General features: G+C 43.5%; 1 protein-coding gene across 2 annotated transcripts in view; it reads left to right on the forward strand.

Annotated features, from left to right (window-relative positions):
• Nucleotides 1-26,476, forward strand: part of MSH4 (mutS homolog 4) — a 131,940-nt gene that overhangs the window by 50,073 nt on the left and 55,391 nt on the right. For both annotated transcript variants that reach the window (XM_060233337.1, XM_060233338.1), the window contains exons 4-5: nt 4,578-4,688; nt 17,015-17,130. In XM_060233337.1, the coding sequence (XP_060089320.1) occupies nt 4,578-4,688; nt 17,015-17,130 (227 nt within the window). The remainder of the gene's footprint in view (nt 1-4,577; nt 4,689-17,014; nt 17,131-26,476) is intronic.

Genomic DNA, 26,476 nt, shown 5'->3' on the forward strand with positions numbered 1-26,476 from the left:
AGTTGCATGCTGACTTGAAAACAACACAGGTCTACCAGTCACCAGGACATTGTTCTGTACTGCCAGATGCTGTATTTTGTCTGAGCTCCAGTCTGTGTCTGAACTTGCCACAATGGATCATTTTCTGAAAGCAAAGCTTCCTTTCTTTTGGAAGCAACATCTTTCTAAATGATTTGGATGAAGAAATAGCGGGAAAGCTTATTAAATTTGCAGATGATAATCAGGCTAGGGGTGTCTGCGCCTCTAGGCTGATGGCCTCTCATCAGCCCACCTCTGGTGTTATTTTTGTGTGTGCGAAGCTTGTGTGCACCCCGATAATGTCATAATGATGTCATCAGGGCTCTCCTGTCCCGGACTCACAGAGCTGGCAGTGGGTGCAAGGGGGACGGGGAGGGGACGGCACGGCAGTGGACGCAAGGAGGCAAAAGGTAGCAGGCATGGGGGGGCGGGTACAGGGAGGGGACGGCAGTGGGGAGGGAATGGCTGCTGGCATGGGGGGCAAGCCCAGGGAGGCAAAAGGTAGCGGGCACAGAGGCGGGTCCAGGGAGGTGAAAGGTAGCAGGTGTGGGGGGTGCGTGCAGGGAGGGGATAGCAGCAGGGAGGGGACAGCTGCTGGTGGGGTGAGTGCAGGGAGGTGAAAGGTAGCAGGTTCAGGGAGGCGAAAGGTAGCAGGTCTGGGGGCGGGCGCAGGGAGGGGACGGCAGCGGGGATGGGACAGCTGGTGCAGGGGGCAAGAGCAGGGAGAGGATGTCTGTGAGCACAGGGAGGGCGCTGGGAGTCAAATGGCAGCAGGCAGCCATGGGGAGTGGATGGCAGCAGGTGCGGGGAGAGGGGGCATCTCATGGTGCCCCTAGGCCAAGGGGCACTCAAGGCGGCCGCCTACTTGGCCGACTCGCACGTGCCGGGCCTGATAATAAATTGGGAGGGGTTGCAAATACAGTAGAAGACAGAAACAGGATCCAGGATGATCTTGACAACCTGGAAAACTGGGCTAAAACCAATAAAATGAATTTTAACAGGGATAAATGTGAAGTTCTGCATTAAGGTAGGAAAAATCTAATGCATGGTTATAGGATGTGGGAGACTTGTCTAAGCAGTAATATGTGCAAAAAGGATCTAGGGGTCTTAGTGGACCATATGCTGAACATGAGTCAGCAGTGTGATGTGGTGACTAAAAAGGCAAATGCAATTTTAGGCTGTATCAACAGAAGTATAGTGTCCAGATCATGTGAAGTGATGGTATCGCTTTACTCTGCTCTGGTAAGACCTCACCTAGAGTATTGTGTTCAGTTTTGGGCACCACATTTAAGAAGGATACAGACAAGCTGGAACGGGTCCAGAGGGCACCAGAAGATGGTGAAAGATTGAAGGAGCTGGGCATGTTTAGCCTGGAGAGGAGGCAGCTGAGAAGTGCTATGATCACCATCTTCAAGTACTTGAAGAGCTGTCATATAGAGGATGGTGTGGAATTGTTTTCTGTGACCCCAGAAGGTAGGACCAGAACCAACAGGAAACTCAAAGAGTTTCCAGCTCAGCATTAGGAAGAACTTCCTTATCATTAAAGCGGTTCCTCTATGGAACAGGCTTCCTCAGGAAGTGGCGGGCTCGCCTTCCTTGGAGGTTTTTAAACAGAGGCTAGATGGCCATCTGACAGTAATGATGATCCTGTGAATTTAGGGGGAGGTATTTCTGAGTTTCCTGCATTTGTGCAAGGGGTTGGACTAGATGACTCTCGAGGTCCCTTCCAACTCTATGATTCTAGGGAGTCAAACCATAGACTGTAGTTATAATCAGAGAGCTCAAATGTGAGAGGTGTCATTGAATGCAACTGTTATCGCATCACATCTTTCTCAAGGGTGAGTTTAATGAAGTTTCTCATCCAGTAATTCAGTACTTAGACAGTACCTCAGTGTAACAGTTTGAGTGGTTATTAATGTTAATTCCAGTCCCAGTTCTTAATTTCAACTCTTAAGAATTTAAAATGGCGATGTCATGATGAAGCTTCTATAGTTCAATGTTTATGGTTTAAAAGTTTGCAAGCTTCTATGATCTTCTCCACTCCACTTTCCGCCCTCTGATTTGGAAATTAGTTCTAATTAATGTCCATTCCAGCATTGATTTTGACTCTGAGGATAGCTTCCCAGCTAGCCAGAAGAGGGGAGAAGGGTGTAGCTTATCTCTTCCAGTTATTTAATATGAATTGCAACATCCTTATAATGAGCAGGAAACAGATGAATAAATGAGTAAACAAAAATAAAGCTGATGATTACTTAAAAAGGCAAGGAGGGGATATATTAAAGGGGGGAAAGAAAAAGTGGCAGGCAGTCCTTATTTGGCACTTGGCCAGTCTTAACTCAGACATCTTGAATGAAGTCCAGCCATTTGGAGGCTGATAAGCACTACAAGATACCACCTTTCACAGAGCCGCCTTTGGAGAGGTGTGAGAGAGATTTATCACCCTTTTCTCTCCGGTGTTGAAAGCAAAATGCTTTCTTCAGCACCCCAGGGAGATAAAGATCATGAGCTGTATAACGAAGTGCCTGTTCAGAACACCATTACCACTGGAAGTCTCTAGGAGAGCTTCTTCTTGAACTCCTCTTTCTTCAATCATTCATCATCACTCCATCAGGCTACAGGTGCCAAACTGAGGGAAGTGTGTGGGTGGAACTGGCAAATTCAAAACTGACCAGCAGCCTCAAGCAATTGTGGAACCATGTGTGAGCCTCTGCCTCAGGAAACGTAGGAATGCAGGGGAAGGAAAAATGAGACTAGCCTCTCAAGGAGGCCTTTAAATGTTGGCTCCCAAGTGTTAGGATAAATCCTGAAATTACTACATTAGCACCTCTAAAGAACTGCAAGATATATTCAGGTGTGCAGCTGTTACGTGGAGGATAACTTCCAGGTGTTTCCCCCAAATAGTTCTAGAATGTAACTAACCAAACACACATGCCTCACACTAACAGAGGAAGAATTCTGGCACAAAACAAAACTTTATTGATTAGGAAATGAGTGAAGTGTCTGAGGGCTCTAGACCACCTCCAACGAGCCACTGGAAAATGGACTTTTCTTCTCCTGGGGCAGCAAGCATCCCGGTAGGGCAAACTGCAGATGGCGCAGCAAGCTGAAAATAATCAATTTAAGAAAGAAGGTTGGGGCAGGAGCCTGAGCAGAGTGTGTCTGGAGGGAATATTGGCCTGGGCCAGATCTTGACATGTTAGATATTCACCTACGGAAAAGCAAAACAGGCATGTGTAGCGGCAACAAGTGGCCAAAAGTGCCTTGCTGGATGCAGTCATGTTTGTCGTAGCTCACCAGAGACTCCACTCCATGGCTCATGGAGAAGAATTCCACCACAGCCCCCCTGCCACCAGACACAGACTGGTGCCATCCAAACCACACTCACCTGTCCTGCGTTGAAGTGCTGACTATTAATGATCCATTTACCACAGCAGCTGCTGCACAGGGCTCTGTTTCTGCAAGATAATGAGTTCAAGGGTTGTATGGCAACCTACTCCACTTAAAATGGAGGGGCTCCACCACCCCAACACAGCACCATGTCAGGGGGAAGCTCAGCAAAGGAATGAGCCAGCAGTCCAGTGTGGAACCAAAAACTTGGGCCCCCGCCTGCAGCAGCTTCCTCAACACTTTCTCCCTGTACTAGTCATCCATGTGTGCGAAGGGCCATGGTACCAGGAGGCCAGGACTTCTGCCACCCACATTTGACCACAGTGCTACTGGGCTTGGGTGTGGAAGGCAGTGTTGCCAGGGCAGCTCCCAGCCATGAGCAATGAGGGAAGCAGATTTGGAAATCAGGCCCCTGCTTACCTATCTTTGCATGGCCGCCCATCTGTTGATTGTTCCCGAGGTCGACATCCTGAGCAGCTACTAGTCTAGGGTGTGCCTGCACCAGTGGGGTGGCACTGTTAATATGCATTTCCAGTCTCTGACTATCACTTAAAATAATAATTTTTGTCTGTAATATTCTAATACATTTTTGGTATCTAACAGGGATCTTCAGACCTGACTTGTTCTTCTTACATCAATGACATCCCTAGAACTCTTTCTGTTCAATTATTGTATTTTAGTCTGTGGATTTTTCCTTAAATCTGAACATAGGTCTGGTATAACCTTCAGAATTCTTCATGGCATTGCTCTCATTTCTCTGCTCTCATATCCTATTTCTCTCTCTCCTGCTACATATCTTCCCATAATCTCTGGTTTCTGAAGGTCCTGGTTCCTCAAATGACTCTGCCCTTGCTTCCTGGAACTGCCTGACTGACCTTCTTGGTGCTGACTGTTTGTCTTCCTTCAAATCCTACCTGAAACTAAATCTCTTACTGAAACTAAACCTAAGTATAACTGAACAAATTCTATTTTCTTCCATGTGTCTGTCTTCCTCCTGTTCCTCTGTAACCTCACTACCTTATTTTTAATGTTTAGATAGTTGGGATAGGAAGCCTCTAGAAGGCAGCATGTACATTGATGATACAATATAAAAACAATAATAATAAACTTGATGCTCTTTAAAAACTGTTGATATGTTTATTTTTAATTGAATCTCTCTTCATGTTTTCTAGGTTATCACAAAACTGAGAATTTTAACACCCTTAGAGATAATAATGTCAAACACTGCATATGATACAGGAAATGCAACAAAATTGTTCAGCTTGATAACTGAAAATTTCAAGGTATACTTACGGAACATGTATTAACTGATTTTTAATGTCTATAATTTGATGCGATTGATCGAGCATTTGTTTTGAAGTCATATGCAGATTCCTTAAAGAAGATTCACTTTGTGAACAATTTTTTTTGAATGATATAATAAAAGACTTAGGTTTTTTAATACTATTGTCACTTGTACATTGTTAGAAGAGAGATTATGTTTGCATCTATCCTATCTCATGGTGCCTACCAAAATATTTTTCTGTATTTCTCTCACAGATCTTTGCCAGCATGATGACTTTTCTAAGTTGTCAGCAACATTTGGAACAAATGGATCCAGGTGGGCAGCTGTGTTGGTCTGAAGCAATAGAACAAAGACCAACAAAGTTTTATTCAAAGTGTGAGCTTTCATGTGACAAGCAAACCTCCTCAGACAGAATGAAAGGAAAACAGAATCTTACATATTTTACATATAGAGGGCAGGTAGTAAATTAGCATACAAAACAATGAAAATGTTTTTAACAATGAAAATGTAATTAAAAGATTAATAAGCTTAGTTATAATGCAAAAGAGCCAGTTTGGTGTAATGGTTAAGTGTGTGGACTCTTATCTGGGAGAACCGGGTTTGATTCCCCACTCCTCCACTTGCACCTGCTAGCATGGCCTTGGGTCAGCCATAGCTCTGGCAGAGGTTGTCCTTGAAAGGGCAGCTGCTGTGAGAGCCCTCTCCAGCCCCACCCACCTCACAGGGTGTCTGTTGTGGGGGGAGGAGGTAAAGGAGATTGTGAGCCGCTCTGAGACTCTTCGGAGTGGAGGGCGGGATATAAATCCAATATCTTCTTCTTCTTCTTCTTGTTAGGATTCAGTGGGGGGGGGGCACATCATAGGGGAAGGTTCATAGGGAAAGGTTTTGAACACTTTCCCTATGAAGAAAGGTTAAAACGCTTGGGGCTCTTTAGCTTGGAGAAACGTCGACTGCGGAGTGACATTATAGAGGTTTACAGGATTATGCATGGGATGGAAAAGGTAGAGAAAGAAGTACTTTTATCCCTTTCTCACAATACAAGAACTCGTGGGCATTTGATGAAATTGCTGAGCAGTCGGGTTAGAACAGATAAAAGGAGGTACTTCTTCACCCAAAGGGTGATTAACATGTGGAATTCACTGCCACAGGAGGTGGTAGCAGCTACAAGCATAGCCAGCTTCAAGAGGGTTATATATACATTTTTTGGCCACTGTGTGACACAGAGTGTTGGACTGAATGGGCCATTGGCCTGATCCAACATGGCTTCTCTTTTGTTCTTATATAAATATGTCAGAATTGGAGATTGATGTGTCCTTGATGGTGAGTCTGTCATTAGGTTTGTAATTGTAAAGAGTAATAAATTGAGAGTCTGTTGTCATGCTCTATTGGTATCCTCTCAAGCATGGTTTAGACTAATAACATCCTTTTCGTAGAGTTGTTCAGTCAGAGATATAATGGCATATAATGATATATACAGTTTTAGAAGATGGCAACAATGCCCTTCAATTCTCTACATATGACCAATATAAACCCTACACCAAAGCATAAATGGACACAAATCTGACATCAGGAATTACATAACTGAGAAACCTGTAGGAGAACACTTTAACCTTCCAGGACTTTCAGTGGGTGACCTCAGAGTAGCTGTTTTGTTGTGAAGAATCTTCAAGAACAAAATGGAAAGGGAAACTGCTGAATTTCAAGTTACTACAAAACTTAGAACAAGCACCTCCCCAGGACTCAGTAAGGGTATTGGTTTCTTATCTCATTACATATGCTAAACCTATTCTCACCAAGTACACCTATGCATCCACTGTATTCCAATGCATTTCTTATTTGAAAGAATGTATCAGAATAATGTCTGTGATGCTATGCAATATATCAGAGTAGAGATCTCTCTGACAGAACAACTCTAAGAAAAAGATGTTTTTAGTTTAACCCATGCTTGAGAGGAGACCATGGAGCATGACAACAGACTCTCAGTTTATTATTCTTGAGTCTTGACAATTACAAAACCTTCAAGGACACATCAATCTTCAATTCTGACATATTTATTTCCTTATGATATTGTCCCCCACCCCAGTTGAACCCTAACAGGTGATAGCCATATAACTAAGCTTATTATTCTTTTAATCTGTTAAAAACATCTTCATTATTCTGTATGCTAATTTACTGTTGTTGTTGTTCAGTCGCACAGTTGAGTCTGACTCTTTGCAGTCCCATGGACCAAGTCATGCCAGGCCCTCCTGTCCTCCACCACCCTCTGAAGTCTGCTCAAATTCGTGTTAGTTACATCAGTAACGCTGTCCAGCCATCTAATCTTTTGCCATCCCCTTCTTCTTTTGCCTTCTGTCTTTCAGGATGTTCTCCAGTGAGTGCTCCCTTCTCACTTGGTGGCCAAAGTATTTGAGCTTCAGCCCACCCTCTATACGTATGATATGTAAGATTCTGTTTCCGTTTCATTCTGTCTGAGGAACTGGGCTTAGCAAATGAAAGCTCACACTTCAAATAAAACTTTGTTGGTCTTAAAGGTGCCACTGGACTCCAAATTTGGAACAAATGCCACTGAGACAAAAATGATGCTTAAATTATATTATGGCTAAAATTGGGAAGCAGACTTAGTAGTCTTAGCAGACCAGTAATTGCATAAGGACTGTGGACTTAATCCTAAAGCAAACCCACAGAGGCCAGCTTTGTTATTTTCTTTGATACAGTTGGACAGAAGGTAAATCAGGGTCTCCTACTGGTCATTTTTGCGAGACCTCTGAATGCCTGCTTGCTGGAATTTTTGTGAAGAGCACTGAATAAGACAGAATTTTGTCTGAATGAACAAAGTTCTATACACATACGCACACAGAAGTGGAAACCTGCAAGGATTTGCAGGAGGCATCTCTCATTCCCCCACCCACTATTTCCTCTTACCCTTTCCTGAAAGCCCCATAGCTTCTCCCCTTTTCCTGCTTCCCTCTCTATACGGTTGCCAGCCTGGAGATCTCTTGGAATCACAGAGGATTTCCCAACTATGGAAATCAGTTACCCTAATGACAGGTGGAGTCTTGAGAGATGAGGTTGGGGGAGGGAAGTGACCTCAACAGGATATAATGCCATAGAGTCTCCTCCAAAGCAGTCATTTTTTCCAGGGCAATTGATCTTTATCATCTGGAGAGCAGTTGTAATTCTGGGTATCTCCAGCCCCCACTTAGAGGTTGGAAAACCCTATTTTCCCTGCAGGAAATAGCTGCTTTGGAGGGTGGAATCTTCGGCATTATACCCTTCTGTGGTCCTTCCCCTCCTCAAACCCCACTATACCAAGCTCCACCCCTCAAATCTCAAGGAATTTCCTAACCTGGAATTGGCAACTATATCTCCTTCCCACCTAACAGTCAACCTACCCTTATCTTCTTTTCTGTTTTAAGCTCCCCCCCCCGCTCTCTACCAAGGAAAACTGTGGCCCAGTTATGTGGTGTCAGCCCTGAACTAGGCCCACTTGCATGGTAGGGAATCCTCAAGGACTTGTGGTGTGTGTGTGTATGCTCACTTTCCTTGTATCTGCCTCCCCACACTACACACTGGTTTCCATAGTGTAGCAAGGAGCCAGACCCTAGTTGGGTCATGCAAGTTGGGTGGTATCAAGTCACCCAGAGGTGACTTGATAGTAACCCAGTGCTGCCGGGCCTAGGTTTGCCAAACCAAATGTAGAATCTAGAGATACCCCAGAACTAAAACTGAGTTTCAGATGACAGAGGTCTGTTCCCCTGGAGAAAATGGCTGCTCTGGAGGGCGGACTTAATGGCTTTATATTCAGCTGAGGCCTCTCCTCTCTTCAAACCCCTGCCCTCATCAGACTCTACCACAAGATCTCCAGGAATTTCCTAACCTGGAGCTGTCAACCCTTGTCAGGCCTGGCCGCAATGAGTCATGCCTCAAAGGCTAAAATAGAGCCGGAAAGGGTTTTGCCTCTCCCCCTGCCATTTAGTGACAGAACCAAGCCTGGAATTTGTGGTTGCCTAGCAATGGCCCTTGAGGAATCCATTGCTTAAAGCTACAGACGCTCAGTTTATCATTTTGGTTATTTTTAACCCCCTAATTTATTTCCTCTGGAAGACTATAGAACTGGGCGAGTGTTCTCTCTATGCTGAGTTAGTGTGAGCTAGTTCAGTTTTTTAGCCTGTGGTTCACATTTTTGTCTTAGCTCAGGAAGGATGGCCGCAGAGCCGCCCTGAGCCTGTCGGGGGAGGGCAGAATATAAATCTGATAAATAAACAAACAAACAAACAAACAATAAACTAATTTATGCAGTAGCCAGATCACTCACAACTTTAATGCCAGTAGCTCACAAAGTAGAATTTTTGCTCATAAGACTCCACAACTTAGAAGGGAGCATTGAACTTGGCCCATTTGCACTTGGGGGACTGCACTTTGTCCTGCATTCTTTACACGCACTATTTCCTCTTAATTCCATCCTGGTAACTTCACCTTTCCCTAATTCCTTCTCTCCTTCATACCTACCCACCAATCTACCTTTTATCTGCCAATCATCTTATTTAATTACTTCATTGATATTCTGCCTTTCTGCATAATGGAGACCCAGTACTGCTTCCATGATTATCCTCCATTTTACCTTCACACCAACCCTGTGAGATAGGTTAGTCTGAGAATGTGGAAGTGGCCCATGATTGCCCAGTGAATTTCCAAAGCAGAACGGGAATTTGGGATCCCAGTCTAAAACTCATAGCATTACATCTCACTGACTTTTGTGGAATGACTGTGAAATAGTAGCAAACAGTGAGGCCTGGGTAAGTCAAACAGTTGCCTGGTGGTTGCTGCCAGGATTGGTCCCAGAGTCTTCTCTCAAAGGTCAAAATAGCCCTGGAAAGGCCCTGCCATCTGCCTTTACTGATAGAATGGAAGGCTGATGCCTTGTGGTTGCCTAGCAACAGCTACTGAGGGAATCTGTTTATTTAGTTCCTCTATCATTTCAGGGTTGCCACTTTCTGGAAAATCAGGGAAATGGAAATTGGTCAGGGAAATTGGTCTGAAATCACGGAAAGTCAGGGAAACTGTTATTAAAATATATTCAAGCAGCGGATTTTTGACCATTCTGCTGCAAGAACATGATCTGTTCTTGTGTCAGCTGGAATGGAGAAGTAGCAGAATGCAAATAAAACTTAATGATGCCCATTCCCGGCTCCACCTTTTTCTCAGCTCCACCCCTAGACACCAGCCTAATGTGTTTGTTGAGCTATGTCCCTGCATGATTTCCAAGGTCTGCCTATAGCATTTGCAAAGCAAGGCTAGTTTAGCAGTATACAAACTTTAAACATCTGTTTTCATCCCTACCTGCTAGTACTGCATTTAACTTACATATAAAGATAAGCATGTTTTGGGGTCATGCTTGTGTATGGAATGGACGTTTTGTCTCTTGCTAAGCCCAGCACAAAGTTGCAATTGCAAATGAGTTTTGCCATTGTTGGATTTCACAGACAATTAGCACTTTCTACTCTGCACCATGCAAAGTAAATTTTGCAAGTGTGATTGTTTGTTCCTGCTGGAGTTTACAGAATAGCAGTTCTTTCACCCTCTTTCCTGACTTCTCCCATGCATAAAGATTGCAAATGAGGGTTGTCTGCTTCTCTAGATTTAAAAAAAAAACTCCATTTCTTGCTGCTGATCTGCTCATTAGACTTTTTGTAACCAGAAAGTGAAAGTGAAACTTTCCCAGCTTTGGAAAGTTCCTAGTTGTTAACATTCAGAGTTTACTTGAATTGAAGCTTGTATCTTGGTGTAATTTTTGTTGCAATTGCAAAACAGATGTTGCTGCAGTTTATGTTGAAAGAAGCTGATATTAAATCTCTACTTTGACAAATACTTTTGCAGTTGAGACTTGTGCAGTTGTAGAGTGAAACATTTCATTAAACCTTGCATTAATGCAACATGACCTATTCATTTTTTAACTTGTGGTTATATTTGAATGGTGGTCAGGGAAATTGACAAATGTTGGTCAGGGAAAGTCAGGGAAATGAAAAATAATTTTTTAGTGACAAGCCTGCATTTTAAAGGTTTTTTAGATTTCAGATTTTTCTGCAAACCTGGGGCATTGTTCAAGTTTCTTGAAAGATCTGTCTTCCCCATTCGCTTTTCCATTAACTGGATTCAAATATCCTCAGACCTGGCCAACTTTACAATTAGAATATGCAAGTGAGGATTAACCAGGATATACAAGTGAGAACCCCCTGCTTTTGCTCCCTTCCCTCCCCCTTCTCAAACAGTCTTCCGCCCTCTGTTTCTCCCTCTTTCCTAAGCTAAAGTTATGTCTGTAACAATGGATGTTAACATATACAAACCATGGCTTGGGCTATGATTTTTGTTGTTGTTCAGTTGTACAGTCGAGTCCAACTTTTTGTGACCCCATGGACCAAGTTACGCCAGGCCCTCCTGTCCTTCACCACCTTCCAAAGTCTGCTCAAATTCATGTTGGTTATATCAATAACGCTGTCCAGCCATCTAATCTTTTGCAATCCCCTTCTTTTGCCTTCTGTCTTTTCCAGCATCAGGGTCTTCTCCAGTGAGTGCTCCCTTCTCATTTGGTGTCCAAAGTATTTGAGCTTCAGCTTCAGCATCTGACCTTCCAGGGAACAGTCTGGGTTTATTTCCCTTAGGACTGACTGATTTGATCTTCTTACAGTCCAAGGGACTCAAGATTCTTCTCCAGCACCACAGCTCAAAATTCTTTTGCGCTCAGCCTTCCTTATAGCCCAACTCTCACAACCATACATTACTATTGGGAATACCATTGCTTTGACTATACAGACTTTTGTTGGCAGGGTGATGTGTCTACTTTTTATTATACTGCCTAGGTTTGCCATAGCTGTCCTCCCAAGGAGCAAACGTCTTTTAATTTCATGGCTACAGTCACCATCTGCAGTGATCTTGGATCCCAGAAATGTGAAGTCTGTCACTACTTCCATGTCTTCCTCTTCTATTTGCCAGGGACTGATCGGACCGGATGCCATGATCTTAGTTTTTTTGATGTTGAGTTTCAAGCCTACTTTTGTGATCTCCTCTTTCACCCTCAACAAGAAGTTCTCTAGGTCCTCTTCACTTTCTGCCATTAGAGTGGTGTCATCTGCATATCTGAGGTTGGTGATGTTTTTCCTGGCAATCTTAATTCCGGTTTGTGCTTCATCCATCCTGGCATTCCGCATGATGTACTCTGCATATAAATTAAATAAGCAGGCTGACAATATACATCCTTGTCAAACTTTTCCTATTGTAAACCAATCAGTGATTCTATATCCTGTTCTGACAGTTGCTTCTTGACCCTTATACAGGTTTCTCAGGAGACTTGTGAGGTGGTCTGGTACTCTCTTCTCTTTAAGGACTTGCCACAGTTAGCCATGATTACAACCTAGTAAATAGGTTAAGTGTCCAAATACTCAAGACAGCTATGCAGAAACTACACGAGCCTGTGTTCATGTAGAAACACCTGTATGTGGGAACAAAATGACCCAACTATGACACCAATTTCATCAAAATGAAAAACATTAAATTTATTTCTACTTAAAAATCCCAGGAATTTTTTTTGCAAGAAAATATCCATTTAACAACTTATGAGTAAAGAGAAATAAACAGTGAATAAGCTCATTCTTGTTTCCTTAAAATTTAAAAAGTTATTCTTAATGTTGGAAAATGAGAGACAGGTCAATAAAGTTAACAGCATTTTATTTCCTTATATCTAGGAGACAGAAAGTTGCCTGCAGCCATGAATCACCAGCTGCCCCCCATGGTCTTTCTCTTACTTATCTTCCAGTCAATAAAGAAAAAAGAACCTAAACAAAAAAAGTTCCCTTTCTTTTACACCCCTAACATTACTCCTGAGCTGTCTAGCATTTTATGGTTGCAGAATCTTCTGAGTTCCATCGTTTAAGTCAAACTATGCATTCTCTTGTGAAGACCCTGTTAGATTTTTTATATCTCAGTTGCAGCTGACTTGCCTGCTAGAATCAAACCTGTCTTATATCCTTGTACTAAATAGAGGAATCTTTGAGCATCAACACAAGAAATAAGAACATTTATCCACCCATGTTATTCATTTCACCAGTAGCAAGAGCATAATTTCACCACAAATCATTCATATAACAGCAAGTGTGAGAGTTAAAGTGATGGAAAGGAAGTAAAACAGGCAAGATTAGGGTTTCTGCACACTTGGGGGACTCTCATGGAAAACATTTGTTTGTAAATTTAAAAGTAGCCTTCTTCCCTCCCCCCCACCCTCTCCCCGCCTGATGGGAGTATTGTACATGCTCATTTATCTCAGAATGTTGAGAGCAGTTGAGTCAGTTAATGGGGGAAAATGGAGGGAGTTGAAATAATTGACGTATTTAAACCCCTAAGATTTCAATATCTCTCAAAACGGAAATTGGGTTAGGAGACAGGAATTTTCTCAATCATTTCCACCCATATACACAAACAAATGCTGAGCACTAATCTTTTTTTCTCAGACTATCCTTGTATATCCTCAAATAATATTTACAATTTTCTTGTTTCCATGAGCTACTTTTTTCTCAAGGGATTGTGACTGTTGATTAGGTAAACTAATTTTTAAGGACTTCATGTTTATGCAAATAGCAGTATGCTATTGGCACACAGAAGCTTTTGAAGGATTGAAAAGTAACTGCACAGTCAAGAAGAAGTGTGAAGATAATGGTTATTATGATGCACCTCAATGTTCAGCCACCTACCTGAACCCAGCTTCTGCCAGCATTGAACTCAGGTCATGAGCAGAGAGCTCGGACTGCAGTAATGCAGCTTTACTACTCTGCACCATGGGGCACTTTACCTCTCTGCGCCTCAAATTACTAGACATTAAAATCCAAACAGACCCTTTCTGTATACTGACAATAAAATTAGTAATCTTTTAAAACTCTTGTCTGAAATGTGAAATTAAACTGACCCTGAGAACTGGGGGGAAAGAAATAAAACTTTGTTAACTATCTTCTTTGCCTCAGTGGCTTGGATCCCATGGTATATTTTCACTTATGCAAAAGTATTTCTATCAGTGTAATGGAATGCTATGCAAATTGATCCCGAAAATGCTGCTTATGGGGGGAGTTAGGGGCTTACAGTGGGAAGGGGGAATTGGTGAAAATCATCCCCCTTGCATTTAGCAGAAAACTTCTACAGAATTCTTAAAAGCTTTGCTGGATCAGGCCAATGGCCCATCCAATCCAACACTCTATGTCACACAGTGGCCAAAAACCAGGTGCCATCAAGCGGTCCATCAGCAGGGCCAGAACTCCAGAAGCCCTCCCAAGAATACAAAGCATCACTGCCCCAGACATAGTGTTCCATCTATACTTTGTGGCTTAGACCCATTGATGGACCTCTGCTCTATAAGTTTATCCAATCTCCATTTGAAGCTATCTATGCTTATAGCTGCTACTACTTCCTGTGACAGTGAATTCCACATGCTGATTACTCTTTGGATGGGGAAGTACTTCCCTATTTCTGTACTAAACCTTGTGTTCATTAATTTCTTTGAGTGCCTACAAGTTCTTGTATTGTGCGAAAGGGAGAAAAGAACTTCTTTCTCTACCTTCTCTGTCCCATGCATAATTTTGTAAACCTATATTATGTCATCCAATAGTCATTGTTTTTCTAAGCTAAAGAACGCTAACATCTTTAACCTTTCTTCATAGAAAAAGTGTTCTACCCCCTTAATCATTTTGGTTGCCTTTTCCTGCACCTTTTCCAATGCTATAATATTTTTTTAAGTGTAGTGACCAGAACTGTACACAATATTCCAAATGAGGCCACACCATAGATTTATATAGAGGCATTATGATATTGGCTAATTTATTTCACCCTGATGCTTGGTATATTCTTCAACCTTAACCTTGATCCTCCAGGGCAATTGGTTGTGTGTGAAACAGGATTCTGGATGGACCCCTGGTCTAATCTAGCAGGGTTCTTGTTCTGTTTTTATGTTTATTGCCCTGTAGTATTTTATATCCTCATATGTTTGTGTGTGTAATTTGAAGGGTATACTGTGATTATGTTGGGAAACTTTTAACCTCCAATTGCATTGAATGGGAAACTGAAATTAAATATGAAGTATTAAATTGACAAAATTGTATTTTCTTATATTTTCTCCCTGCAGGCTTTACTGCTGTTCTATTTCTTTACTGGCAAAGGGAACTACTTAATAAAGAGTTTTTTTCCCTGACAGCTGCTGATAAGTTTAATGCAACCCCTAAGGTTGTAAACACACTTCACTAGTCTGGCATGAGGGGTGATGATTAAATAGACCTAAGAGTGTGTGTATGTGTGAGTTTGCATATATGTGTGTGTGTACACACATACACACACACTTTTAGGCCTTTTTAATCTTCACCATGCTAGACTACTAGGTGCATTTGTTGTTTGGGCAAGGTGTTTCAATAAAATAATAGCTTTTGTGTGAAGAAACATGGGAGTAGATGGAGACAGTTGACTGAATAAGGTACTGCCCCCCACCAATTGCAAGCAGGGACATGGCAATTTTAGTTTTCCATATGTTCAGAAAAATATTTTAATAAAAACAGTTAATGAAGGCATTCCTTTAAAAAGCTGACATAGGGGTTGGGGGGTTGGCCTTGCAATGGCTCTCCTCCTTCCTCTCTGGTCGGGGACAAAGGGTGGCTATTGGGGGTGAGCGATCCCAGAGGCACACACTTGATTGTGGGGTGCCTCAGGGAGCAGTTCTCTCCCCAATGTTGTTTAACATTTATATGCGCCCCCTTGCCCAGATTGTCCGGAGGTTTGGGCTGGGGTGCCATCAATATGCAGATGACACCCAGCTCTATCTGCTAATGGACGGCCGGCCCGGCTCCGCCCCAGGGAACCTAGATCGGGCTCTGCAGGCTGTAGCGACGTGGCTCAGGTTGAGTGGGCTGAAGTTGAACCCAGCGAAGACAGAGGTCCTTTGTGTGGGTCGCGGCACTCTAGGAGGGGAAATAGCTCTCCCAACCTTCGACGGCGCACCATTGAAACCAGCGCGCCAGGTTAAGAGTTTGGGCGTTTTACTGGAGCCTTCATTATCAATGGAGGCCCAGATAGCAGCCACTGCCAAGTCAGCATTCTTCCACCTGAAACGGGCGAGGCAGTTGGCCCCCTTCCTGGAGCATCGCGACCTCGCAACAGTGATCCATGCAACGGTCACCTCAAGATTGGACTACTGTAATGCTCTCTACTTGGGGCTACCTCTGTGCCGGACCCGGAAGCTGCAGCTGGTGCAGAACGCGTCGGCCAGGCTACTATTGGGGCTCTCGAAATGGGAACACATACGGCCGGGGCTGCGCGGACTGCACTGGCTGCCAGTCACCTACCGAGTCCAGTACAAAGTGTTGGTTATTACCTTTAAAGCCCTATATGGCCGAGGACCAGCCTACCTAAGGGACCGTCTCTCCCCATATGAGCCCCAGAGGGCACTGAGGTCAGTGGGTAAAAATAAAATGACCATCCCTGGGCCGAGAGAGGTCAAACTCCAAAACACTAGAACACGGGCCTTTTCAGCCGCGGCTCCTGCACTGTGGAACCAGCTTCCGGTGGAAGTGCGGGCCCTGCGGAACCTTGACCAGTTCCGCAGGGCCTGCAAGACCGCCCTTTTCAGGCAAGCCTATAGTGATATCGACTGCTGAGTTGCTAAGAACAAAGAACCGCTATCTATAATACGATCATGGAACTATTTAAACTGGCAGAACCAGCGCCAGAACAGTTATTGCTGCCAGACACATTTAATGTGATTTGAATTATGTATTTTAACTTAACTAACTGGTTTTTATATGTTTAATTTTTTAATTGTTAAATTTAAAGTTTTATCCATTTATGTTAATGTAAGAATTGTTGTTAGCCGCCCTGAGCCGCCTAGGCAGGGAGGGCGGGATATAAATAAAATTTTTTATTATTATTATTATTATTATTATATTGTTATTATTATTATTTAATGTGGAAACTCTGAACAGTGAAACTACATGTCCCCAACAGTTTCCCTATAGGAACTCTTGTAACTGTTCTTCAGACTGCTTTTTTGATTCAGAAGAGCTTAAGCAGCAGTTTATGTTTCTGCTTTGAAAAGTTAATGATAGGAAAATGCTTGAAACAGCTTTGGCCTATTCCCCGTACATATATGCCTCTGAATCATGCCCTAGAGAAATACAAGAAATACCAACTAAACAGTTGGATGGGAAGCTCTTGCATTGTTAATTTCTTGAACTGTTTAAGGCAAATTGGAAGGAAAGATATTGCACATTGTAAAAGTTTTTTATATCTGCCCTTGTTTTCCAGAATGTGACTCTTACTACAGTCCAAAGAAAATACTTCAATGAAACTAAAGGCTTGGAATACATAGAACAACTCTGTACCCCTGAATTCAGTACTGTCCTCTTGGAAATTCAGTCTAAGTGCGTGTGTAATAGAAACCACAGGTTTTCCATTGGCCTTTGCCACACTGTTAGTAGCTTCATATACAGTAGCTTGACAATCTACTTAAAAAGCTTTTCATCCTTTTTGAAATCAGTGATCTAAGTACTTTAAATTGTGTTGATGCAAAGATTCTTTGTATTAATATGTAATGATTTATTCAAGATGTAAGACATATTTAGCTGAACATAGAGATTCACAATTAAATATGACTGGTTATATCAGTAGAATCTTCTGAATAATTGTTAGTAGGAATTATAGATATGCTGTGATTTTAAATGCTACATGGCATCAAATATGTTTCCAGGAATTTATATCATATTAGCCTGCTGTTCAGTTATGGTAATTTTGAAACAACTATTCATTTCAATATAGTTTGTTTTCATAGAGCTTGAAAAGTGGGTGCTCAGTTATGAGTAGTTCTTTGTATTCAGTTTTTAGGTAACTACAATTTGTTTATTTATTTACTTTAAAAAAGTTATACCCCACCTTTCTGCCATAATCAGGGCCACTGAGGTAGCTTACGACTAACAGAGGAAAAACACTCAGGATTGCTTTATTATGCTGTTGGGTTATATGTGTGTTTTGTGTTTTCTTCTAGCAGAGGGAGTACATGCAGAACTTGTATCTGTTGAAAGTAAAAAAGACAAAGCTCTTCACCTGCCCTTTGATACAGGCTGTTTCTACACCCAGGGTTGATTCTGATTTTATGAGCATTGAATCCACCTGCAGAAAACTCCTGTTCAAAAGTATTCTTGTAATGTGAAGAACAACTCCGGGGTGAAGCTGCTTTCGGTGCCTATTCAAGAAAATGTGTGAAGATGACTTAAGATAATGCAAAGCAAGACAGAAGTGATGGCAGTATGCAATGTAGATGAACATTTTAAATGCGCACTGAGAGGATCTTCTGTCAAGTGTAGAAACAGCTACAGTTATTCTAAACCTATTCAGTTGGAATGTCAGAGTTCCAGTTCATTTCAGCAATCTTATCTTACATCATTTCATTTTATATAGTTTTGTTACCAATCCGTTCAATTTTTTGAAACACTATACAGTAGGGTTACCTGATGTCCTCTGAAGACATGTCCTGTTTTTGTGTGTGTGTCTGTCCTCTTTTGAGTTCTTCAAAAACTGATGAAAATGTCCTTTTGGGATTGGAAGGTTAGGAATATTCCTGGTTAGTAGCAATTCATAGCTTAAATAGTAGGGGTATTTATAATTAGATTTGTCATGGTGATAACTTGTTTGAAGTAATCAGTCAGGGAATATGTCCTCTTTTTTGCTTTTCAACCCTACTATACAGTACTTGCTTTAAATTCTCTTTATTTATTGCTGTATTTATATCCCACTTTACTTCCCAATGAGGACCAAGAGCAGCTTAAATTATTCTCTCCTCCACTTTATCTTTATGACAACCCTATGAGGTAGGCTATGCTGAGAAAGTGTGGCTGGCCCAAGGGCTCTCAGCAAGCTTCCATGGCAGAGGGGGGCGGTCTCAAACATGGGTTTTCCCAATCTGACACTTCAACCACTACACCACACTGAATCTTTAATGATAAAGTTCTGTGGGTCTCTTATGAGAGTGCTTATGCATAGATGGGTATACAGTTTTCAAAATCTTTGCTATTTAGAAAGTTTTTACACTGCACTAGGAAGCTTTACTCATTACAGACAAGATTCTTTGGCATTGTCAGAACTTAGTTTCAGCACTTCCCTTACAGGTAATCATTTCCCTTCTTCAGGAAACTCTGAGTGTGATATTAGTCTCGTGGTTTAATGAAGTTATTAAGGCTGAATGATAGAGAGTGGCTAGGTTTGTATTTGAACTGGAGTTTCCACATCAATCCAGATCTGTATAGCTACAAACTACATTTCTACATTTCTAGAAGACTTCAAAATGTTAAAAAAAATCTCTGTGTAACTAAAATCTATTTGCACACTGACAGTGTTGCATTTTCCACCTATCTTACCTATAAGCATAACACCATTAATTCCCTTTATTACATCCTCATAGGTGACAGATGGTGCCTGAATATTCAGATATATCCACAGGGAGATTGGAGGCATTATCTAAACTGGGCAAGCTAACACAAATTAATCTGCAAAAATGGAAAATATGTCAGATGGTGTACCACTTGCAATTTTTTCCACTTTCTCTATAAATAATATAAGAATTGTTCTGTTGCATCAGACCAAGGTCCAAACAGGCCAGCATTCTGTTTCCAACAGTAGCCAGCCATATGCCTCTGAAAAGCTTCCAAACAGAGCATAATAGCAATAGACATCTCTTCTGGCCCTCCCTCATTTAATAATCAGAAGACTTTGAGTATGAATGATACATTTTGTTATCATGTCCAACATTAGAACATAAGAGAAGCTATGTTGGATCAAGGCCAATGGCACATCTAATCCAATTCTCTGTGTCACACAGTGGCCCAAACCCAGGTGCTGCCAGAACTTCAGAAGCCCTCCCACTGTTGCCCCCCAAACACCAAGAATTCAGAGCATCATTGCCCCAGACATAGTGTTCCATCTTTACCTTGTCACTAAGAGCTATTAATGGACATCTGCTTCATATGTTTATCTAATCCTGTCTGGAAGCTGTCTATGGTTGTAGCTGCCACCACTTCCTGTGGCAATGAATTCTACATGTTAATTACTGCTTACAATATCTATTGGTCATCCTTGTCCACATATTTGTTCAACCCCCTCAAAGAACTCTTACAGGTTAATGAGACAAGATCTTTCCTTACAGAATCCATACGGATTCTTCCTCAGTAACTTTTGTCCTTCAATGTGCCTAGTAATTCTAATAATGGATTACACCAATTTACCTGATACTGATGTTATTGACCAGCCTGTAATTTCCTGGATATCCTCTGGAACCTTTTTAAAAGATAGGGGTTGCATTAGCTATGTTCCAGTCCTCAGGGATGGAGGCAGATTTTAATTATAGATTGTGTATTTTTATCAGACCTATAAGTTCACTTGGATGTATGCCATCTGGGCCTGGTGTTTGTAAGTTTTTGATTTGTCCATCGATCATAGGACCTCCCCTCCAATCTCTTCAATCCAACTCATGTCTTTCAACACCCCTTCTGAAATTGTTGGTTCTGGAGTGGATAACACTTCCTATCTTCCATAGTGAAGATCAGCATAGGGGTAGTACATAAAAACCTAATTTCTTTAAATGAAACTTAGTCTTCAAGGCCAGATGAACTGTTTCTAAAGGCACTAAAAGAACTTGTGGATCTTCTTCGTGGTCTCTGTGCTGCGCACACATGGGATAGAGTGCCTGCGCCGATCCCCAAATTGGTACCTAAAAAGCTCATGATTTTTCGCACTCGGCACCCAGTGAGCATGCGCAGGAGCCCAGCATACATGCTCACCAGAGCCAGCGCGAGGATCCCGCCAGTTCCTTCTTGACCGCTGCATTGAAAGGATCGTTCTTCAGTACTCCAGTCAGTACTTACCAACTTTTATTGTTTTTTCTACTTCTTGCCCATCTATTTTTTCCTTTTTCCAACCTTGTTGTTTAAAAAAAGAGAGAGAGAGACTTTAGTTGGACTTTGCCCTTCGGGGGAATTTTCTCCCCTCCTTTGTCGCGTTCCCACTGCCTAAGGAAAAACGTTGGGGGTTCTTCAAGCGCTGCCTGAAGTTTGGAAGTAAGATCACACCCCTGGACGGTCACTCCCTCTGCTTGTTGTGCTTGGGTGAGGGACACCATGTTGACTCGTGCTCACATTGCTTGAAATTTTCCAAACAAGGAAAAATTGAGCAGCTAGGCTGTCGGTGGCTTTAATCAAATCGGCTCTTCGACCGCCTAAAATGGCATCAGGCCCTTCGACATCGATGGGAGATGCAACCCAATCCACAGCCTCGGCCTCGATTGGTTTGTCGTCTCAAGCGTCACGGTTATGCCGACTGAGCCAGATCAACCTGTGAAACGACCCTGTGAAGAGTTAGTGGAGTCTACCTCGCCAAAGAAGCATCGGGACGACTTGGGGGGCCAGTCGTCCCTCCCAAAGAAGCATAAATCAAAGGACAAGCGGAAGAAGCCGGACAGACTTTCCCGCACTCCTTTCCCTTCTAAGGATGCTTCTACAGATTCGGCATCGGTACAAACCACTCCACCATGAAAAATCCTTGCATCCCCCAGCTGCCGGAGAAGTCCATCGGTGTCGGGCAGGCCTGGGTCACAACCGACCCACCTTTCAGGGTCGGAGCAGGAGTTCGACTTGACCCAGCAAAATCGTTCTTCTCGGTCGGGTTCGTGTTGGCGGAGTGACAACGGTTCGGTGTCGGAGATTGAGGCTTCGGCGCTGATCGAACCCCTAGCATCACTTTGTCCCAGCACGGGGCATCTTCGGAGTAGAGAGACTGAGTTGAGTGCTTCGCTTCGCTGGTTCCCGCCACCACCGGTGTGGGACCAGCGTCAGTGGCCTTGCTCATTTGCACCTTATTCATACCCGTCACCATATCTGTGGTACCCACCTCGCGATCTGCTGGAATGGAATCAATGCTCCGAAGCTTCTCATTTCTCGAGGGTCTCACATCATTCTCCCATCCGTCACACACCCTCGGCATTGACAGCGATTCCTCCTGAGAGGTGTAAGGAGAGGTCTAGGGACACACAGGTCCACCCGTCGGCATCAATTCACTTACCCGAACGCGCTTTGACCCCACTGCTATCAGAACTCTCTGAGATGAGAGAGGATTCATCGACGTCAGATTCTGAGGTCGGCACTGATGATCCAGACAAGGCGCAGACTGAACCTTCTCTGGACTCTCACATCACGGAGGATCTCCTGATATCCCCCTCGGAGGATCTCAAGTCGTATGGAAACCTGGTGAGGCGTATGGCTCAATCTCTTTTGCTGTCATTGGTCCAGCCGCAGCCGGTCATCAATGATACTGTGTTTGATATCATGCAGCGGGACACATCAACAGCTGTGGCTCTTCCAGTGACCAAAGTCATTTTGCAAGCTGTAAAGGAGCCATTGGCTAAGCCGGCATCCACACCGATCTCTTCGCGACGTCTAGACCACATGTATCGTGTCCAAGAGGCTGGTGCTGAGTTTCTCTTCAATCACCCCAAGCCCAATTCGGTGGTGGTCTCTTCGTCTTCAAAAGCTCGCAAGACTCACTCTTCCCCTCCTGACAAAGAGGGTAAAAAGATAGATAATGCTGGTAGACGTTTTTACTCGGCGGGAGCCTTGGAAGTAAAAATTTCTAATTATGCTGCCTGTATGGCACGCTACCAGTACTCGATTTGAGAACAACTCACACCTCTACTGTCCTCTATGAGTGAAGATAAGTGGTCTTTGACGTCTCTGCTAAGACATCTGCCATTTCCTTACGTCTGCACTCCTGGTTGCGCTCGACAGCCCTTCAGCCTGACACCAGGTTTTATGTGGAAGACCTTCCATTTGAAGATGAAGGTCTTTTTAGTTCAACTACTGATAGTGTTCTACAGGAAATGGACAAGAGTATTAAGATCTCGCGGAACCTTGGCATTCCTACTTCTTTTTGGGCTGGAAAATGTAAGCAGTGGCATAAGCCCTGGCCCAAGAGGCCTTATCAGAAATTTTCCCCTGACCGATCTTGGAGATCTCGCTCATCGCAGACTGAGAGCAGATCCCCTTATTGGGGAAATGATAAGTCCAAGTTTGCTTCAGCTTCTACGGCTGCCAATAAATCCAAGGGATCCCGCCCCCCGAAGCTGGGCCTTTGACTTTTCTGCCGTACATGCCACCAGCCCTTCTTCTCCCATCTGCCTCCACCACTACCTACCAGCATGGGAGTCCATCTCCACAGACAAATGGGTTCTCTCCATTATAACATAGGGTTACAAGATAGACTTTGTTCAGATTCCAACTCAGTCGTTTTTTGTCATCACACCTCCTTCCCCCTCTCTGGTAGAGGAAGTGAACAATCTCTTGCAGAAACAAGCCATAGAACCGGTTCCTCCAGCGGCCAGGAACGGGGGGGTTCTATTCTCATTATTTTCTGGTCCCCAAATGGGATGGTGGACTGAGACCAATTATGGACCTTCGAAATCTGAACAAGTTTATCATGTACCAGAAATTTCGGATGTCCACTCTACAAACAATCCTTCACCTTATCAGCCAAGGAGACTTTGGACCTGAAGGATGCCTTCTTCCGTGTCACCATCCATCCATCTTACAGGCACTTGCTCAGGTTCACGATACGCTCCAATCATTTTCAGTTCAAAGCCCTTCCATTTGGCCTGTGTACTGCACCGCGGGTGTTTATCAAGATGATGAGCGTTGTAGCAGCACACCTCCGGCTTCAAGGCATAGTCGTTTTCCCGTATATAGATAACTGGCTCCTTGTGGCAGACTCGAAAGAGCGTCTGTCCGGCCATATTGCGACAACTCTCCATCTTCTCCATACCCTAGGTCTGCAGGTAAACATGAAAAAGTCTCATTTGCTTCCATCAAGGAAAGTTCAATTAATCGGGGCTCTTTTGGATACAGCCCTTCATCATGCTTTCCTGCCTCAACAGTGGGCAATGGACATTATCACCCTCATTCACCTTTTTCAAGTCAGGAAATGGGGCACGGCACAACAGTTGCAGCGGCTGCTGGGACTGTTGGCGGCGACTACAAGTGTGTTGTTGTTTGCGAAGCTTCGCATGCGAGGGTTTCAACTTTGGTTTCTCAGAAAATTTCACTCCCTAAGGGACTCACCTCAAAAGAAGTTCAGGATTCCACCCTCAATCCTCCAGTCCATTAAATGGTGGACCTTCAGAGACATCTGTCAAGGAGCTCCCTTCCATTTGCCTGTAACGACGGTTACGATCACCTCAGATGCGTCCCTATGGGGATGGGGCACTCACATGGATACTCTGTGGGGGAGGTCCATGGCCACCACAGCTGACCCTTTGCCATATAAACTATCTGGAACTGTTGGCAATTCATTTCTCCCTTCACTCCTTCCATCCCTTAGTAGCGGGAAAGACTGTGGCTGTGCTGACGGACAACATTACAGCCCTTTGTTACGTCAACAGACAGGGTGGGACAGTCTCCCGAAAACTCTGTGCTCTAGCGATGGAGCTGTGGTTGGAATATTTGGATCAGGGCATCTATGTGAAGGCCTCTCATCTTCCAGGGGTACTCAATCTCCAGGCAGATTCCTTGAGCAGAGGAACCGCATCTCCGCATGAATGGAAGATACAGTGGCGTTTCCTTCAACTAGTGTTCCAGCTCTGGGGGTATCCTCAGATCGATGTCTTCGCCACAGCCCTGAATCGGAAGTGTCCCTTGTTTTGCACAAGGGGATGGATGGATCCGGCTTCCTTGGGGGACGGTCTAATGTTCCAGTGGAAGGGTCTCTTTCTTTACCTGTTCCTGCCTCTTCCGCTGCTGACGAGAGTAGTCAACAAGATAAAGAGGGAGGAACGGAGGTGCATACTAATCACGCCGTGGTGGCCTCGGCAAAACTGGTTTTCGATTGTGCTCCACCTAGCGCGGGGAGTTTTTCATCATTTTCTCTTTCAGCCCCACCTACCTCACAGGGTGTCTGTTGTGGGGGAAGAAGATAAAGTAGATTGTGAACTGCTCTGAGATTCAGAGTGGAGGGCAGGATATAAATCCAATGTCATATTATTATTATTACTACTACTACTACTGCATTGTAATATGTAATGAAATAATTATACAGCTCACGGCCTGGTTGCTAACAGGCCACGGACTGGTACTGGTCCATGGCCTGGGGGTTGGGGACCTCTGATATAGAGGATGATGTGGAGTTGTTTTCTGTTGTCCTAGAAGATTGGACCAGAACCAACATTCCAGCTAAATGTTAGGAAGAACTTTCTGACAGAACAGTTCCTCAGTGGAACAGGCTTCCTTGGGAAGTGGTGTGCTCTCCTTCTTTAGAGGTTTTTAAACAGAGGCTAGATGGCCATCTGACAACAATGATCACGAGAAGGAGGGCAGGATGGGTTGAATCAGTGCTTAGTTTTTATGGCCCTTTCTTACCACTTTGGGGTCAGGCATCAATTTTTCTCCAGGCCAGTTTTGCCAGGGATCCTGGAGGATTTTTTTTTTTTTGCCATCTTCTGGGCATGGAGCAGGTGTCACTGGGTGTGTGGGGGGTATTTGTGAACTTCCTACATTATGCAGGGGTTGGACTAGATGACCCTGGAAGTACCTTCCCACTCTATGATTCTATGAAGACAGAGGCAAAAAATGCATTCAGCTTCTCTGCCATTTCCTTGTCATCCTTTAGTAATCCTTTTATCCCTTATCATCCAAGAGCCCCATTACCTCCCTGTCTGGCTTTCTGCTTCTAATGCAAAACACCCTACAGACTGTAAATTGCAGAAAGTCACAGAACAACCAGTACATTCCGCAGAACAATCAGCACAGTCAACAACCATCTTCCTTATCTTCACACCCCTTCCAACCCTCCCAGCAATTAACACAGAACAATGGGCACATTCAACAGCCAGTTTCCTTATCACTACCCTTCCAGGAAGCCCCACCAAACAATGGGCACATCCACAAACCAATTGCCCTTTCACCACACGCCCTCCAGCCTAGAAATAGCAGCTCTCCAGCAGCCCTGGCCCCACTCAATACACAGCAGCCAAGAAGGTCAGAGCGCCTGCTCCGGCTGCAACACCACTGAGGATGTTCTCCGCAGCTGAGAACGAAACGTCTGGAAGGAAAACTTTCTCCAGTAGAACACAGCACTTGAGCCCGAAAGATTCTACAAACCCTAATGATGTTACCAGCCGTGAAAACCTGAAATCTCTAATGTATTTGAAGAAGTTTTTATTGTTGGTCTTCATGGTTTGTTTGTATTTTCCAATATGTTCCTCATATCCCCTTTTGCCTGTCTGATCACCAGCTTGCATTTTATTTGCAAATGCTTCATTTTATTTACCTCACTTGGTCTAGCCTTCCACCTCTTAAAGGAATCCTTCTTACCTTTTCCATTACTTTGTTCATTAACCATGCAGACCCTTTTTCATACCTATTTGTAACTTTCCTAAGCTGCAGTATATATTTGATTTGAGCTTTTAGGATTATAGTTTTAAATAGTGTCCAAGATTTCTGAAGGGATTTGTCCCTTCTTATTTTTCCTTCCAGTTTCTACTTCATAAGTCCCCTCATTTGGGAGAAGTGACCCCTTCTAAAGTTACAAGTGGTTGTGTTGGTGTTTTGAGGCAACTCCCTGTTTACATAAATATTAAACATAACATTATGGTTACTGTTCCCAACTGGTGTTATCATATTTACATTTCTCACCAGTTCTTGGGCATTACTTAGGACCAAGTCCAGAATTGCTTTCCCT

This window comes from Heteronotia binoei, chromosome 2, assembly GCF_032191835.1.
Source record: "Heteronotia binoei isolate CCM8104 ecotype False Entrance Well chromosome 2, APGP_CSIRO_Hbin_v1, whole genome shotgun sequence".
NCBI lineage: Eukaryota > Metazoa > Chordata > Lepidosauria > Squamata > Gekkonidae > Heteronotia > Heteronotia binoei.